The 15306-nt window shown below is 39.1% G+C and overlaps 1 protein-coding gene across 1 annotated transcript; it reads right to left on the bottom strand.

Annotated features, from left to right (window-relative positions):
• Positions 1–687: 687 nt before the first annotated feature.
• On the bottom strand, positions 688–8533 carry LOC113553192. Its single transcript, XM_026956386.1, has 3 exons — positions 7936–8533; positions 6390–7457; positions 688–3353 (listed from the first exon to the last, which is right to left on the bottom strand). Exons 2-3 carry the CDS (start codon positions 7444–7446, stop codon positions 2107–2109), a joined length of 2304 nt encoding a protein of 767 aa, XP_026812187.1. The 5' UTR covers positions 7447–7457; positions 7936–8533; the 3' UTR covers positions 688–2106.
• Between the last annotated feature and the right edge of the window lie 6773 nt (positions 8534–15306).

The following is a 15306-nucleotide window of genomic DNA, read 5'->3' as shown; positions in this document are numbered from 1 at the left end:
AGAGTTAGCGTTTAAAAAATATATCTCTCTTTCGCGCGTGTAATATATGAAAAGAGGGAAGGGTTTATATATATCATGAACGAGGATGGCACTCGAGACTAGAGTTAAAAAAAAAAATCCAAAAACGTAAGTTTTTTAAAAAATTTAGGGACGTTTATTTTACGGCAGAAACGTGTTGTTTTGGAGAAAAAACAAACATATTCTTTTACGTGGCCTAATAACTAAAACAAAGTCTTAACGATTTATAAAAAACAGCACTTATCACAATATTGTATCGTAGGAGAAAATTTGTTTAAAAATGTCTATGACTTATTTACTTAATATTTTTTTTCTTTAACAAAAACCTAATATTAATGAACACTCCTGTTACTTCCACTGGTATAATTAATTAAAAATAATTGCGTTATCAATTATTTCAATATACGTATGTATGTATACTTAAGACATACATAGTATTTAATATTTATATCTAAAAATATGAAAGCTTTTTACCATTTTTATTTATTTGTTTACGGGGATTCCTTGTTTAATTAATCTGTATGTACAAATAAGCGCTTTTATAAATTACTTTCTTTTATAATATAATAATAATTGTAATAATAATAAAAATAAAAATAATAATAATAATAATAATCATAGTAATAATAATAATAATAATAATAATAATAATAATAATAATAATAATATTGTTTTACGTACATTTTATTTAATTTTTACAAGTGCATTTAAATTAGGTGCCGTCTAGTGAACAAAAAAAAAGAAATGTTTAAAAATGAAATAATAATAATAATAATAATAAAAATAATAATAATAATAATAAAGGAAAAATGCGCAAACACAACTTGGAAATGCAACGAAATCAGGTAAAACGTAACAAAAAAAAAAACTAACAAGTATAGTATACCTACATCAGAAAAAAAATAATTATCAATACTACCAACTATAACATTTTAAGATCTTACTTAATCTATTTTGTACTGTGCATTAAAAAAACGTGTGGGGAGGGGAAGCATCATGTAATAATATCCTCGTAGACTTAACAATAAACTCATACTTAAAATTATGTATTTTATCGTCTACGTTTATGGATAACGTTAAAAATATTATACAACTAAAAGTTTTCATTAGACATTTATATATATATATATATATTTAAAAAAAAAAAAAACTGTACAATAGGAACATGTCATATCGTTTAAACGTTGTTTACTTGTATTTCACGATTTTAAAATATATTCAGTAGGCTTATACGTTTGAAAAAAAAACCAAATATCCTAAGTGTTACACGATTATTATAATAAAATTTATATATTTATTTATATATATATAGTAAATTAAAATGTTGATTATTCGTATTTACAAGAATATCTATAACTACATAGTGCCACGGGAGCAAGGGAAAGGGCGATAGTAGAAAAGTTAAATTAAAAAAAAAGTGTCTAATATATTACGAAATATTAAATATTTTAGACGCATTTTTTTTTTATATATATATAAACAATAGTTTATTGTAAGACCTGCTCCCGACTATATAAGTCGGCTGTTTACCGATTGTAAAAAAATAAAACAGTATATTTGCTGTTTTCCATGATTTGAAACGGAAAAAATGTACTTCAGTGGATTTCGGAAAAATAAGAAAATAATAAATAAAAAAACCTCAATAACAAACACGGACACTCGCTCGTCTTGGACGAATTATCATAATATAATAATAATATGCGTATATCCAAACTATATGTACATAAACATAATATTGTAACACCAGTACACACGTACACACATACACACGTCTAACTACTTAACTACCTCTACATACATATACAATACGTATCGATAATAATTATTGATAAAAATAATAATAAATTAATATATGTTTAAATATATTTGAGCAACTGTTCTTCGAAATTAAAATTAAAAAAAAAAAAAATGTAATAATATTAATAATTAAATAAAACGACGCCCAGGACGAACGAGTGTGGGGTACGTCACGCGAGCGCGTGTGTATGTGTGTGCGCGAGTGTCGTGTGCGGGGGATGAGAAAATGTTATAAAAATAATAATAATAATAATAATAATATCATTACAAGATTGGTTCTCACCACGACGACTATTGCTGTTGATGTTGTTGGTTGTGTGAATGATTGGATGATGATGATGATGATGATGTTTGTTTCGGTTTGCCGTACCGCCGGTGGTAGTGCTCGCGCCGGAGCTCGAACAGCCGCTCGCGGAGCATGCGCTGTTTCTGCTGCATGACGTGCTTCTCGGACAGCAGACGCCGCTCGTCGAGCATCATGAGGTCGCACTCCCGCTTGGCGCCGCGCAGTATGCTCAGCTTGGACGGTATCTTGCGGTTGTCGTCCAGGAACGACACCTGCATGCTGAGGTTCATGAACAGCATGCTGGTCTCCACGCGCCGCGACTTCTCCAGGTCGTTGTGCAGCGCCCGCTTGACGGGATCCATGAGCTTGGTCTTGTAGCTGTAACCGCCGTTGACGTTCTCGTACTTGATCTTCTTGCCGGCGCCGCCGCCGCCGGACTGCTGGTGTTGGTGATGCAGCTTGGCCGACGATTTTGCCGAGCCGGACGACGCCGACGTTTTCTTTTTCTTCTTCTTCTTCTTTTTGCGACCGCCGCCCGTGGTCGTGGACGACGAGCTGCACGACGACGAGCCACCGGAAGACTTGCCGCCGCGGCCGCCGCTCGACGTGGACGTGCCACGCAACACTTTGTCCCAATCCATGTCGTGGTCGTCGTCGTAGTCGTCGTAATCGTCATCGAATATGTCGTCCGGTTCGTTCTTCATTAGCGACTCGAAGTCCGCGTCCATGTCGTAATCGTCGTCTTCGTCTTCGTCGTCGACTCTGCGGTCTTCGTCCTCGTCCAACGGTTCTGGCTTGATGGTCATCGCCAGCGCGTTTTGTTGTTGCTGTTTCTGTTGTTGTTGACGCTGTTTTCGTCGGTGTCGCTGTCGGTTGTCGTACTCGTCGTCGCTGCGGTCGTCGTCGGCTGACGAACCGGCGTCGTCGTCCAAGGGTTCGTCCTTGATGACGGGTTCGTCCTTGATGACGGCGCCCTTCCAGTTAGTGTCCTTTTTGTATCGGTCCAATAGCGATAGTCCACCACACATTTTCTTGGGCGGAGGCGGGGGCATCGGGTACGCTGCGGCCACGGCGGCCGCGGTGGCCGACTGCCCGGCGGTCTTGTGCTTCCGTTTGACCGTGTTCTTCCACTTGGTCAGCGGTTCGCGCTTCTTGACGATGCCGCGTTTCATTATGTCCGCCATGGTGGCGCCCTTGCGTGGCGTGTCCGGTGTGTCCCAGCTGTCATTGACAACGTCGATCTCTTCTTCTTCTGTGAAAGTAACCGGAAACAAAAATATCCAACGCACGTTAATAACATAGAAGGTACAACGGAATATTTAATAATAATTTCAACTTGGTATAGGTACGTAAAAATAACAACAACAATATTGCCAAATCGTATGTGTCGAATTTACAAATTTAAGGTTTTAGTATGCCTTTGGAAAATACGAAAAAATAACAAATGAAAAACCTCCTGTGAGCTCCCAATTTTTTTCAAAATAAAATTGCATTTATATACCACACAAATTTGTTTCTATATACCAGAATATTTCTTTTTTTTTTTCAATCACTATTTCCCAAGAAATACGGATTTTAGCACATAGGTGTCAATGACGATGCGAGTGGTGCAGTAATAACGCAACGGTGTTGTGGTGTAGAAGACTGGGAAGCGTGTCGCGATGGTAAACAGTTTAAAGTACAAATTCACGGTGCCCTCCGCCGGAGTAAGAAGGCGCGGGAAAAAGCGCGGCGACGTTCAAGGGCGGGTCGACGACACCGTCGCCGAGAGCGCGCCGATCGATCGGGCGGCGGCCGTGACGTCAGGGTCGCGCGCTTGTGTGTAAATGAAGACCGTCGCCGCCGCCGACAATTCCCGCCAACGTGCGCGGCTGCCCTCAATGGCGTGTAGGACGACGTCGTCGGTGCGTTTACACAGCGGCGGCGTTTTTCGCGCGCGCGGAAAATCTCTTGCCGGGAAAAACAGCAACGCCGGTGCCGCCGCGATGCGCGCGCACGCGACACGTCGCGACTCGCCACGCCGCGAGGGGCCCCGGTTAGGGTTCAAGGGCAAGTCCACGACCGCCGCCGCCGCCCGTATATCGATCGCCCGTAAAACCGAAATACTTTCCACCTCCTCTCCTGGACATACCCTTCTACACCATAACAACCCCCTCTTCACTCACGACCACCGACGCCGTTTTGTAGTAATAGTATTTTTAGACACGTTATCGATACGCGTGCGTGAGTACGCCATCGCCGCCCGTCGGTGATGACAACATTCATCTATTATAGGTTTATTTATTTATTATTTTTTCCCACCGTTTTCTCGCACGGGGGCGGAGGGATATTAATATTATTATCGTCTGACCAGGAAAAACACTACAATTTCGTCACTATTAACAAACGTAGAATTTAATATTGCCGTGGTCGTCGTCGAAATATCATCATTTATCACTTTACTCCGTGCACAGGAGGGGAGAACGCCGTCGCTAACTAGAACACTCTTACTTTTTGTAAAATATATATAATATATATTTATATATAACTACTGCTGCCGTTACCGGAACGACGATTACGTATTATTATAAGTATTTTCAAGAAACCAATTCTCGCATGCGTAGGATCTGATCAAAAAACGTATGGCAGTTATTGTTTTATCATTATTCAGAACTCAAAACATATTTATCGAAATAGATCTTGTCTAAAAGACAAATTAAAAATCGTTAGAAATATAAGAATATGTATACTTTGACCCATTTAAAATAGCTCGGTTCTTATGTAATGTGTACAATCAAAAATAGGACTCGTTATTATTGAATTTAATATACAAAATGTAATATTGGAAATATAAGTTATTTAGCGACTATCAGTATTTATATTCTAAATTTATGAAGGATGGTGGTATTAACACGCAGTCATTAATTTTAATTGAACAAATATTTAATTAAAAATAAGAAATGAACGATAATGTACTTATTTAAGATTTGTAAAATCATAAACCTGTACTTTGAATACCCTATAGGTGGATATATTTAGCAATCGAAAAATACCTGAAGTAATAGTAGTGTAATGCAGTACTTATTTCGGGAAACTTAAAACAAAATTATTTTGTCCAAAGTGAAACGTTATTATTATTCGCGCGCATACCAACGCGATGGCCCGGGCAGCGGCGCGGGAGAGTGAATACCGAGAAATCTAACGGTTATTGTAAAAAAAATAATAAATAATGAGCTGCAAGAGATGCGGTTGGAATTTTTCTATCCAATAGAAGATACTGCGAGTTTTTTTTATCCAAAAATAGAATCATTTTGTGTTTATTATTGCCATTTTTTTTTTTTTTTTTATTATCGTTTACACGCGCGCATTTTTTATAAATAATAATAGGACCGACGACAACGACAAAGTCGATTCACAGAATATACCACACGATATGGAGTGAAAAAAAAACCACTACATTCGTCGTTTACACCACCCCCCGGACGACCCGAGAAGAACGGATCAGATGTCGTCAACAACAACAACCGAAGACACGAAAAAGACGCGCGGACGGGTGGCGGCGGCGGCGGCACAGACGGCGTTTGAACGGTGCGCCACGACCGCCGAAGACGAACGGTGGAAGGGAAGGACAGCGTAAAAAAAAATAATAAAAACGTTATTAACGTCGCTGGTTATTTTGAGAGGGAAAATAACCGCCGCCGTCGACGACCGGGCAAAATAATATTACGATAAGACAATAATATATATTAAACGATAACAATGCGGCGACGACGAATATCTCTTTTTCTGTGGGCGGACGTCCGGAAACGGATTGGGGCAGGCCCGGGACCAAAATACACCTCTATCGGGACATTCTTCGATTGCGGATGAATCGAACGATTATATAATTATTATTATTAACAACGCGGCACGACCAGTGCGGGATTTACGGCTGATAAAAACGAGCGGACGACTATGACGGAGCGTACCACCATCATCGGCGTAAAGTAATCTCCTCGTCGACGTCGTCGGAACTCGCGGTGGACGGGCGGACGCGTCGAGGAGGGGAATAAAAACGAAATTAAATGAAACCACTGAGCGGGGCCGAGCGGAGACGGGCCTTGAACTAGGCCACCGTTTCCCGCGCGTTTCCCCCCTACGCACCACGACCGGTGATGCGCGCGCAATCGTCGCCGCAACATCACGAACCGCCAGCGCCGGCACGCATGTTGCGCAACGACGACGTCTCGACGGAGAATAACTAAAAAAATCTTTCGCCGCAAAACCCGATATTTACTACATAATATTGATATTAATGGCGTGTACTCACCGGAAGACTGCGAACGGGACGGCGGCGGAGTGACGAGCCCCAGCATGTCCACCAAGTGGTTGGGATGGTGTTTAGCGGGCGACACGGCCGTCGACGAACTGGTCGAGCCGCAGCCGCCGTGGCTGGTGGGCGTCTGCAGGTAACTGTGGTCCAGTTCGGTGATCTGCAGTATGTCGGCGTTCGGTTCCGCCTTGAGGATGATCGGTAGCAAGTGGTTATCGCTGGTCCACAAGTAGTCGTCGTCCGGTTCCGACTTGACGGTCACGCCGCCAACGATCGCTGCAGCGGCCACCGCAGCCAGAGACGGGTCGTCGTCGACCGGCAACGTCGTTGCACCGGTCGGCGAACGCCCGGCGGCCGGGTTGTTGGTTCTCTTCACGTGCTTGGGGGGTTCGGCCACGTAACCGGTCACTTCGCCGGGGGGCACCATCTGGAACGCTTTCTGCACTTTTTCGCGATTCTCGTCAGTGAGCGCGTACCGGTCGGCGTAGAATATCCAATCGCAAATGTCCAGGTAACTATTGTCGGCCGTGTCGAATTCGCAACCGTCGAACTGACACCAACTGATGTCCATCGTCGTCTCGGCGGTCTGCTGTTGCGACGGTGTGGACGACGCGGACGACGTCGTGGACGGGGCGCTCGACGACGACGGTGACGCCGTTAAGCCACCGGTTGTGGTGGTGGTGGTGGTGGTGGTACAGGTGCTCGGTGAGTAGAGGTCAGCGGCTGCGGTGGCCGCGGCGTTTCTGGCCAGGCACGCGTCGCACGAGTCGCATCCCGCTGCGCCCATATAACTGTTCTTCTTGCACAAATCTGTGGGCGGCCGACCGCAGCAGCCTCCGGCCGTACCCGCGGTACCGGCCACTAAGCTGCTCAGCAGACCGTCGGCAGTCGCTCCGCCGCTGACGGCCGCGACCACCACGTCCCGTTCGAACTCGAACAAGTCGCTCTTGCACACGTCGCTCATCGGCGAAGCGGGCAACACATAGTCCAGGGCGATGTCCATGGCCAGGTTGGTCATCTGGTTCAGTATGGATTCCGTGCTCGGGTTCACCATTTCGGCGGCACCTGTGACAATACAACAGAGGTGGTCATCAGTAAGTTATTAACGTGCGGGGCCCGGATGAAGACGAATTCGAAAATAAAAATAAAATATATAGAAAATAGGGAATACTACTACTCGGCGGGACGCGTTTGTCGGGGAAGACCGTGATCACTGTCGGCGGGAGTCATGGGGACACGATAGAAATTCCAGTGGTCGGTCGGCTATACCACCGTGACGATTTCCCGGGCGCGTCGGCGGCCGGTCGGGCGAGAACGGTGTGGGGAAAAAAGGTTCGATAACGGGCGCGCGCGAAAGTGAAGGGCGACCGGCGCGCCGGCGCGTCGCCGACGCCGGCCGGCATACGCCCAACGCGCGCGCCACGTTGGTCGCGCCAACCGCCGCCGGCTGGCGGGAAACGAGACCGCCGATGTAAATTGGCGGGCCCGTCGATTGACGCCGTTCACTGTCTATTTAACTATTAAGAAATATTGTACCACTTACCCGGCGGCAACGTAATTTTAGTCCGCGTAATCCCACCGGTCGTTTTCGACGGTCACTCGGCGTGTCGCCAACGCGCACGCACACACGATGAGATGTTCAAAAAAATTATATTAAAACGTAACAATCCTTGTCCCGTCGGTGGAAAAACCGGGAAATTCCCACGGTACCTCGTTTCCCGACGGCTAAGATCAAATCAAAATATCAAACGCGATGACGACGGGTTGTCTATTTTATAATCGACTGGGACCGTCCCGGCGAAAATTAAAAAAAAAAAAACTCGAGGCACAGACGATATGATATTTAATTTATCGTAAGAAACACTCGCGATCTCGCGTATAGATCGAAATCGGAAAACGAAAAAAAAAAAAAAATTATAAAAATGTCAACGAAATTTTACATTCAACGATATAACGGAAACAGACACGCGCACCACGTTCACTACCGGCGACGGTGCGGATGAGACTGTAGTACTGTTCGCGACGGCGGTCGTCGTCACTACTACTACTACTACTACTGCTACTACTACTACTACAACAACTACCGCGGTTGTGGTGGTAGTGGTGGGCTTGCACACACGAGCGGTGCGTGTATTGCGCGCGGGCAATGGAAGTGCGTACGAAACGGTCTCCGTAAAAGGACTGACATGGGGCCGGGGCGAGGTGTCGGCGGTACAGTCACACGCACACACACGCTCGGAAACGGGCGGGCGCGCGCACTCGCACGGCCGCGACGATGCCTCCCAACCGCCGCCGCCTGAAAACGCCGGCCGGCGTGCCCCCCGAACCGCCACCGCTCGTCCGGTCCGTCTGTTGACAATGCTCGCCGCCGCATCACTCCCACCACCACCACGAGGATAAGTGCGCCGCGTGCCACGCTCCCGGTGCGTGCGCGCGAGCGCCGGCAACGTTTTGCGTCTCGACCGCGCGCCTGCCCTCCCTTCACCCGGTGGAGCACCGCCGCTGCATCCACCACCACCAACACCGCCGCGAGTGTGGCGATCCGTCTGCCGCCTGTGACGCCGCGACTCTCCCGGTGAGATTACGCACCGCGACGGCGGCGGCGCTGCATACGCGCGCACGTTGGTGGTCGCGCACGCGGGTATGTTGTCGGATTTTCGGCGGGAACGTTTCTGCCGCTCGCCGGTCCCATGTTTTCAATATTCTTGTATTAATTAACACGGTATTCGTGTTGGTGTTGTGGTGGTGGTGGACCGAGTGATATTGTGTATTTTGGCACATAGGAGTTTACACTTATTCGTGTATTATTTTTTTTTTTTAGCTATAACTTCTGAATAATATTGTTTGATTACTCGAATAGTTGATTTTTCGATAACATTTTAAGGACGGTTCAAAAGAGTTTATTGTAAATACTATGTAAAGCTTTGCTAGTTTATTTTTATTTTTTTAGGAAATCTTAAATAATTTGTGTTCCCGTTTAAATAAACCCGAAACATTAGTTTTAAGAAATTGTTTATACTTACTCCAGTACACATTATAAAGTTAGGTTATAGTTTTATAAAAAAACATTGTAGGCAGCTTTCACGGATAGGGGACAAAGAGTTGACAAACGATTCGATGAAACCAAAAATGATACCCGTGTCGAATAGTTATAATTATTTAACTGAGTTGGCTTAAAAAGTGGGGGACTTATTAAAATAAAAATTATAACTGGCAGTCGATTTGTCACGCGAGTGGGTGGAGCATTAACAAACCGCTTTTCTATGAACGCGTGTATATATTATCTTGAAGTTCGAGCGCGACGATAAAATTCGTAAAGCGATTTTTATTGCCAGAAAAGTATCGATTAAAATAAAATCTGGACCGTGGCGCGTAATTGTGTTCCGCCCATGACGCCATATGCGTCCATGCAAATAAATTGCGGCGCAGCTCAACCGGCGCAAATAATACATTATAGTACGATATTATTGTAATAAAAATATATAATTATTATTAAAAAATGATTTTATTTTCTGAAAATTCAAAATAAGACACCTATAAAAGATTTTTTTATTTTAGATTGGTTTTAAACCGAAAAATAATGGAATGATTTTTTTTTTATTATTTTAAAATGTATAGAAATGCACAAATCATCAACGTAGTAAACCCTAGTTCTACAAAACTCTGTTTTTCTTTAAAGAAAATTAACAATATGCTTGTATAGCATAAAAATTAACAACTACTCAAAAAATTTAATGATAAAATATTAACAATTAATATAAATGGTATAAAGAGGAAAGCTATCATGCTGTAAATAGAATCCAACAATAGTAAAAATCTAATAATTCAAATTTTTTTTTAAACCAAAGTTTTCATGTTAGTTGCCTTAAAAACCCTATTTTAATCTAAAAAATGCAAATTAAAAATCTTTTAAAAAAACTACTTAATCCAATTCCAAAATACATAGTATAACGACGTTTAAAAATGTATAATATAAATAATATAATGGTAGGTATAATATGACTACTACGAGCATTGAAATCTCAGCCTTAGTTCATGATATAGTTATATAACCACTCGATCCGGATATTATTTTTGTATTATTTCGTCTGGTATCGATTAGAGTTGTACTATTATTGTGTAAATATTTTACGGTATTTCGGTATTGTTACAAACTAGACTATTGTGAATGACAATATTAATTCGTCATATTCGTAATTCAACAGAATTGATCAACGGCAGGAAACCATCGTAATGGTATCTATTCGTTCCTGGAACAACGACGGAGTGCCGTCTAGACACCGAGTCATGTATGGCCGGAAGTGGATGCTAACTTAAAATAAACTTGGAAATTAAACGTTATCAAATCCCAGATAATATAGGTACAAGACGCCATGAAAAATATTATTATTTTATGCGGGTATTGCTGTTGATTGAAAACCGATTATTATTATTATTATTATGGCGCGGCGTCGTACATCGTATAATAAATTATTATACGTGTTGGTACATTAAAATTATTATTTTCCAAAATATCAAATCGTGCCCAAGTCCAAATCTACTGGCCAGTGGCCGATAGTAAATATGCAACTATATAAAATATATTGTTATGGTATATTTCAATATTCGTGTACGTTACACATTATAATAACGTAGGTATTGATAATTGGTATGAAATAGAAACACAATAATATGTAGGCACAAAAAATGATTTAAACACACGTACAATTCTGTATAATAATAAAGTCTGATATGAATAGTTTTTCTTTCATTTTTCGATAAGTTTGCCAAATTAATTGTCCGACCACGACCTTGGACTTAGACTTAAAAAAGCTTATCTTGTTCTTGTACTCGTTTTCATATAAATTATATGATTTAATGCAATTTTTGAATGGATATGGCAAAATTTTAAAAGACAACCAAAAACCACTTTGTTTACACTGCCAACGACAGTTATTGTGATAATAGTATTTTATGCGAACGCGGTAACAATAATTGTGGGATTCGGAAAGTTTAAGACAGCCGTTAAGATTTATTTTTAAAATCAAAAAATATCCGCTAGTCTTCTGCCACCTATCATATGAATTATTTATTTAATTTTATATTAAATATTTACAAGTTACAGAGATATTTTTGACCCTTTAAATAATATATAATTAAAATATTTATTAAATGTCAATAATATATTCAAAAAATCTATCGTGTTTTATACTAATGATTATTTTCACATAAAAAAAAATTTGAATATTTAAAATTGTTTTAAATATTAATTTCCTATCTTAAATTGTATCTCTTTAATTTCGTAGGTATAATTAGGTTTATTTATTATAGTATTATAGGGGTACTATTGAACTATTGGCGTCTTTATTATTACCTTACGATGTACCAAACAGTAAATAAAAAATAATATAATAATAATTATTGATACGATAACAAATTTAATTGACATTTGTATTTTAATTTTTGAACTGAACTTATCTTAAATAAGTGAAACTTTCGGGTCGGTTTTTTTTATTATTGCCGTCCATTCCGCGCATTTTTCATTTGCGCCTAGGACGAGAATAAATCTTCAACTTTTCACGCTAAGTTCTCTATTTTCGCGTTTCGCCCCTCCTTTTCGTACAACGTATACATATATTACAATTCACGTAAACGGCACTCGAGATATGCGCCGAGCCGACAGTTCTTAAATATTATCTGCGATGTATATATAATAATAATGTTTAACATCACGGTAGTGTTCACAAATCAAAATATGGAGTATAAAAAGAAAACCCATAAAACCCCCATTGTCGTGTATACATATAAGCACACCATTTATCTCATAAAACGTCCAGTGATATATTGGAACGTATATACACTGTCTTCACTATTTCTGCAGATTTTCACATGTGCATACAAAATGGACATGATGTACTTCTGAATACTGACATGACTTTCATGTATGTCAAATTGAGTGTTTTACCGCATAAGACACACCGTCGGTACCTTTTTTTCTAAATTATGTTGTATTATTTTATTTATTTTTATTATTCGTTTAAGTAAACTCCTCAGTCTTTACTGTACACAATACAGAACAAAAAAAAAAAAAAATAATAATAATAATAAAAACAGTATTATACTTAAATATGAATTTAGAAAATAAAAGTTATTGATAATTTATAATTTAGTTAATCGAAATTCGGAATAAAATTGTTTTCTACGAGTTTTTTAGTTATAGTTAATCTACTATATTATTAGTTTTTCGATTTTCTATATAGTTGCCATGGAAAATAGGTGTTGCGATCACAACCATAATGAAACAGTATAAAGCGTTAAACTTTTTTTAATTCACATTTTTGTAGATTACTTGAAATTAACTATTGGTATATACTATATAGTATCTAATCTAGCAACTCAGATAAAATAAAATCATATAAAAAACAAATAAAAAAGTTCAACTTGCACCTTTTTTAATAGTAAATCTATATCATGTATGATATGAAAGTTTTAATTTGTTATTGAACACTTGAATTTGTTCAAGCTTTCATGGGTTTTTATAATTAGTTAATATATTGGACGAATATTTTAAAATGAATTGAATATGATAATGACATTTTTTTTTGAGATCTCGTATTAAAAAAAAAATCAGTATTTATACGTACACCTTTGAATTTATCTATAACCAGCAATGATAATAATATAATATCATATTGATGGGACCACCCCGAGCCAGACTTTGGGTCTCGACTCTCGAGTCCAATAATTCTACCATCTCATGTGTTTCGTATACTGTTGTGATGTGTGGTGCGGTTCTATGGCGGTGTCCTACTGAGTTCCCATTCACAACCCTGCAACCATAATCAGAGTATCAGACCACCGGTAAACTACGACATTAATAATAATATAATATTATATATATCATGTATTGTTATTGTATCGTCAGTTGTCACTCACTTGGACTATGGCGTCTGTCTGCTGCATCGAATTGGTTTTTATCCGACACGTTTTGGCGCCAACGCCGGGGACGCTCCTATATTTACATTATGATTTTTGCACAGACAACGTTGACAAGACGGGTGAAATAATGATTAGAAACGCGCGAAAATAGAATATAATAATATACTATATTACTGTTATCGCGCTAACAAACGAGAGGGACAACCGTATATATTATATTAAAATATTATATAGTACGGAGGCATCTGACCGATTACTACATACCCGAGTGGATTCACCCGCCGCGAATCGAATTTATTTTTCAAGGTCACATCGATTTCCCCGTGAATGACGACGACGGAAACAACAACAACAACAACATCGCCACCACCAACGTCATAACCCCTTTAATGCTATAATATAGTTGTGTACATTTTATGTACTTGAGGGGTGTCCACGGAGATTATTCCACCGACCGTCATAGCCGCTGTGGCACGTTGTAATAATATGTAGGTACCCACTCATTTTCCAAACTATCACAATTAAATCGTCATCCTCGACGCACGTACCGTTTCATCTAGACAGAATACGCTTTTCAAAATGTTGTTTCATATACGGGTAGGTAGGTAATAAATAATAATATTATTTTTTTATTTTTATTGTTTATCAATTCATCACCGTGTGAGTTACGGATATGTATTACGTAACTAGAGGTACATAGCTGTAAAATAATTAATAATTACATATGTATATAATATACTAATACTATGGATGTACGATATACGAGTAAATGTATGGGAATCAAAATATATATTATATCAGGTCGGCTATGACCCAAAACAGATTGGGCTCTCACGAATATAAAAGAGAATTATATAATAAAGATTATTGATGACTTTTTATTTATATTTGCATATAAACAAATAGTATATATATTATACTTAATTTATTCTGTAATGTATATATTACAGACGACTTTACTTCGTGGTTTTATTTTCAACTTTGATTTTATAGGACCCTTGTAACTACTGAACTTTAATGACGTCCATGATAATGAAGAGGCTTTGCTAACATGGCTTATTTTGAACTTAGGTACTCTCGTAATTATAACTATATATAATCATTACGTCAAGACTCAGAAATAAATTGTATACTATAGTAGTATAATTGTTAACCTTTGAGTGAATCCAGTAATAATCTATTAAATATTAGTTGATTTTATACCTAAATTAATACCTGCCTACCCTGCATTATGGACACTTCGATGTCCGCTATAGGTCCGTTTATTTGTTAGTTATTTTATACCAAGTATAACATATTGGTAACATTATCGCTGCAGAATTGCAATACTGCAGTAAATATGTTACCTATTGATTTTGTTTTATTAAACTAAAAACAAGAATATTTGTATTTTAATTTGGTTAAAAGTGTTAAAACTTATTATTTGTGTTTGGTTTTTACATACCGGTGTTTATAGGTAGTCTAATACCACTGTTATTACAATATAATAAATTAATAGGTAACATAATCGTTCGTGAAAAACTGAAAACATGACCTTTAGTTAAAACATCATAAATCGTTTAAAAATAATAATGAAAACCAATTATTACTGGTGATCAAAAAACAAACTAGTTTAAATTATTTTCAATTTTAATTGAATTCTTGACGTCAATTTCAATTAATCCGTACAAATGCAAATTTTTAGTTTTTCATTATTATTATTATTATTATTTCCACCACGAATCGTCGTAACTAACTCACAAATAATGTACAAACATCGACATATCCAATCATAACAATAATAACAATCAATTACAATAGCGTATACAAGCCATAAGGTCTAATGGGGCTGTATATTGGAACAAAATTATCCATAAAACAATTCCAAGAAAACATTTCTTTCACCTGAGACAAAAATCAACCAGTATAAAAATTAATCATTTTTCAAAACTGTTTATTAATAGTATTATTATATCTATGTATTTTATTTTATTAGTAAAATAAAAATAAGTATAAC

Source organism: Rhopalosiphum maidis, chromosome 2, assembly GCF_003676215.2.
Source record: "Rhopalosiphum maidis isolate BTI-1 chromosome 2, ASM367621v3, whole genome shotgun sequence".
Taxonomy (NCBI): domain Eukaryota; kingdom Metazoa; phylum Arthropoda; class Insecta; order Hemiptera; family Aphididae; genus Rhopalosiphum; species Rhopalosiphum maidis.
Note: the sequence above shows the minus strand (reverse complement) of the source record. Positions and strands in the feature narration are given on the sequence as shown.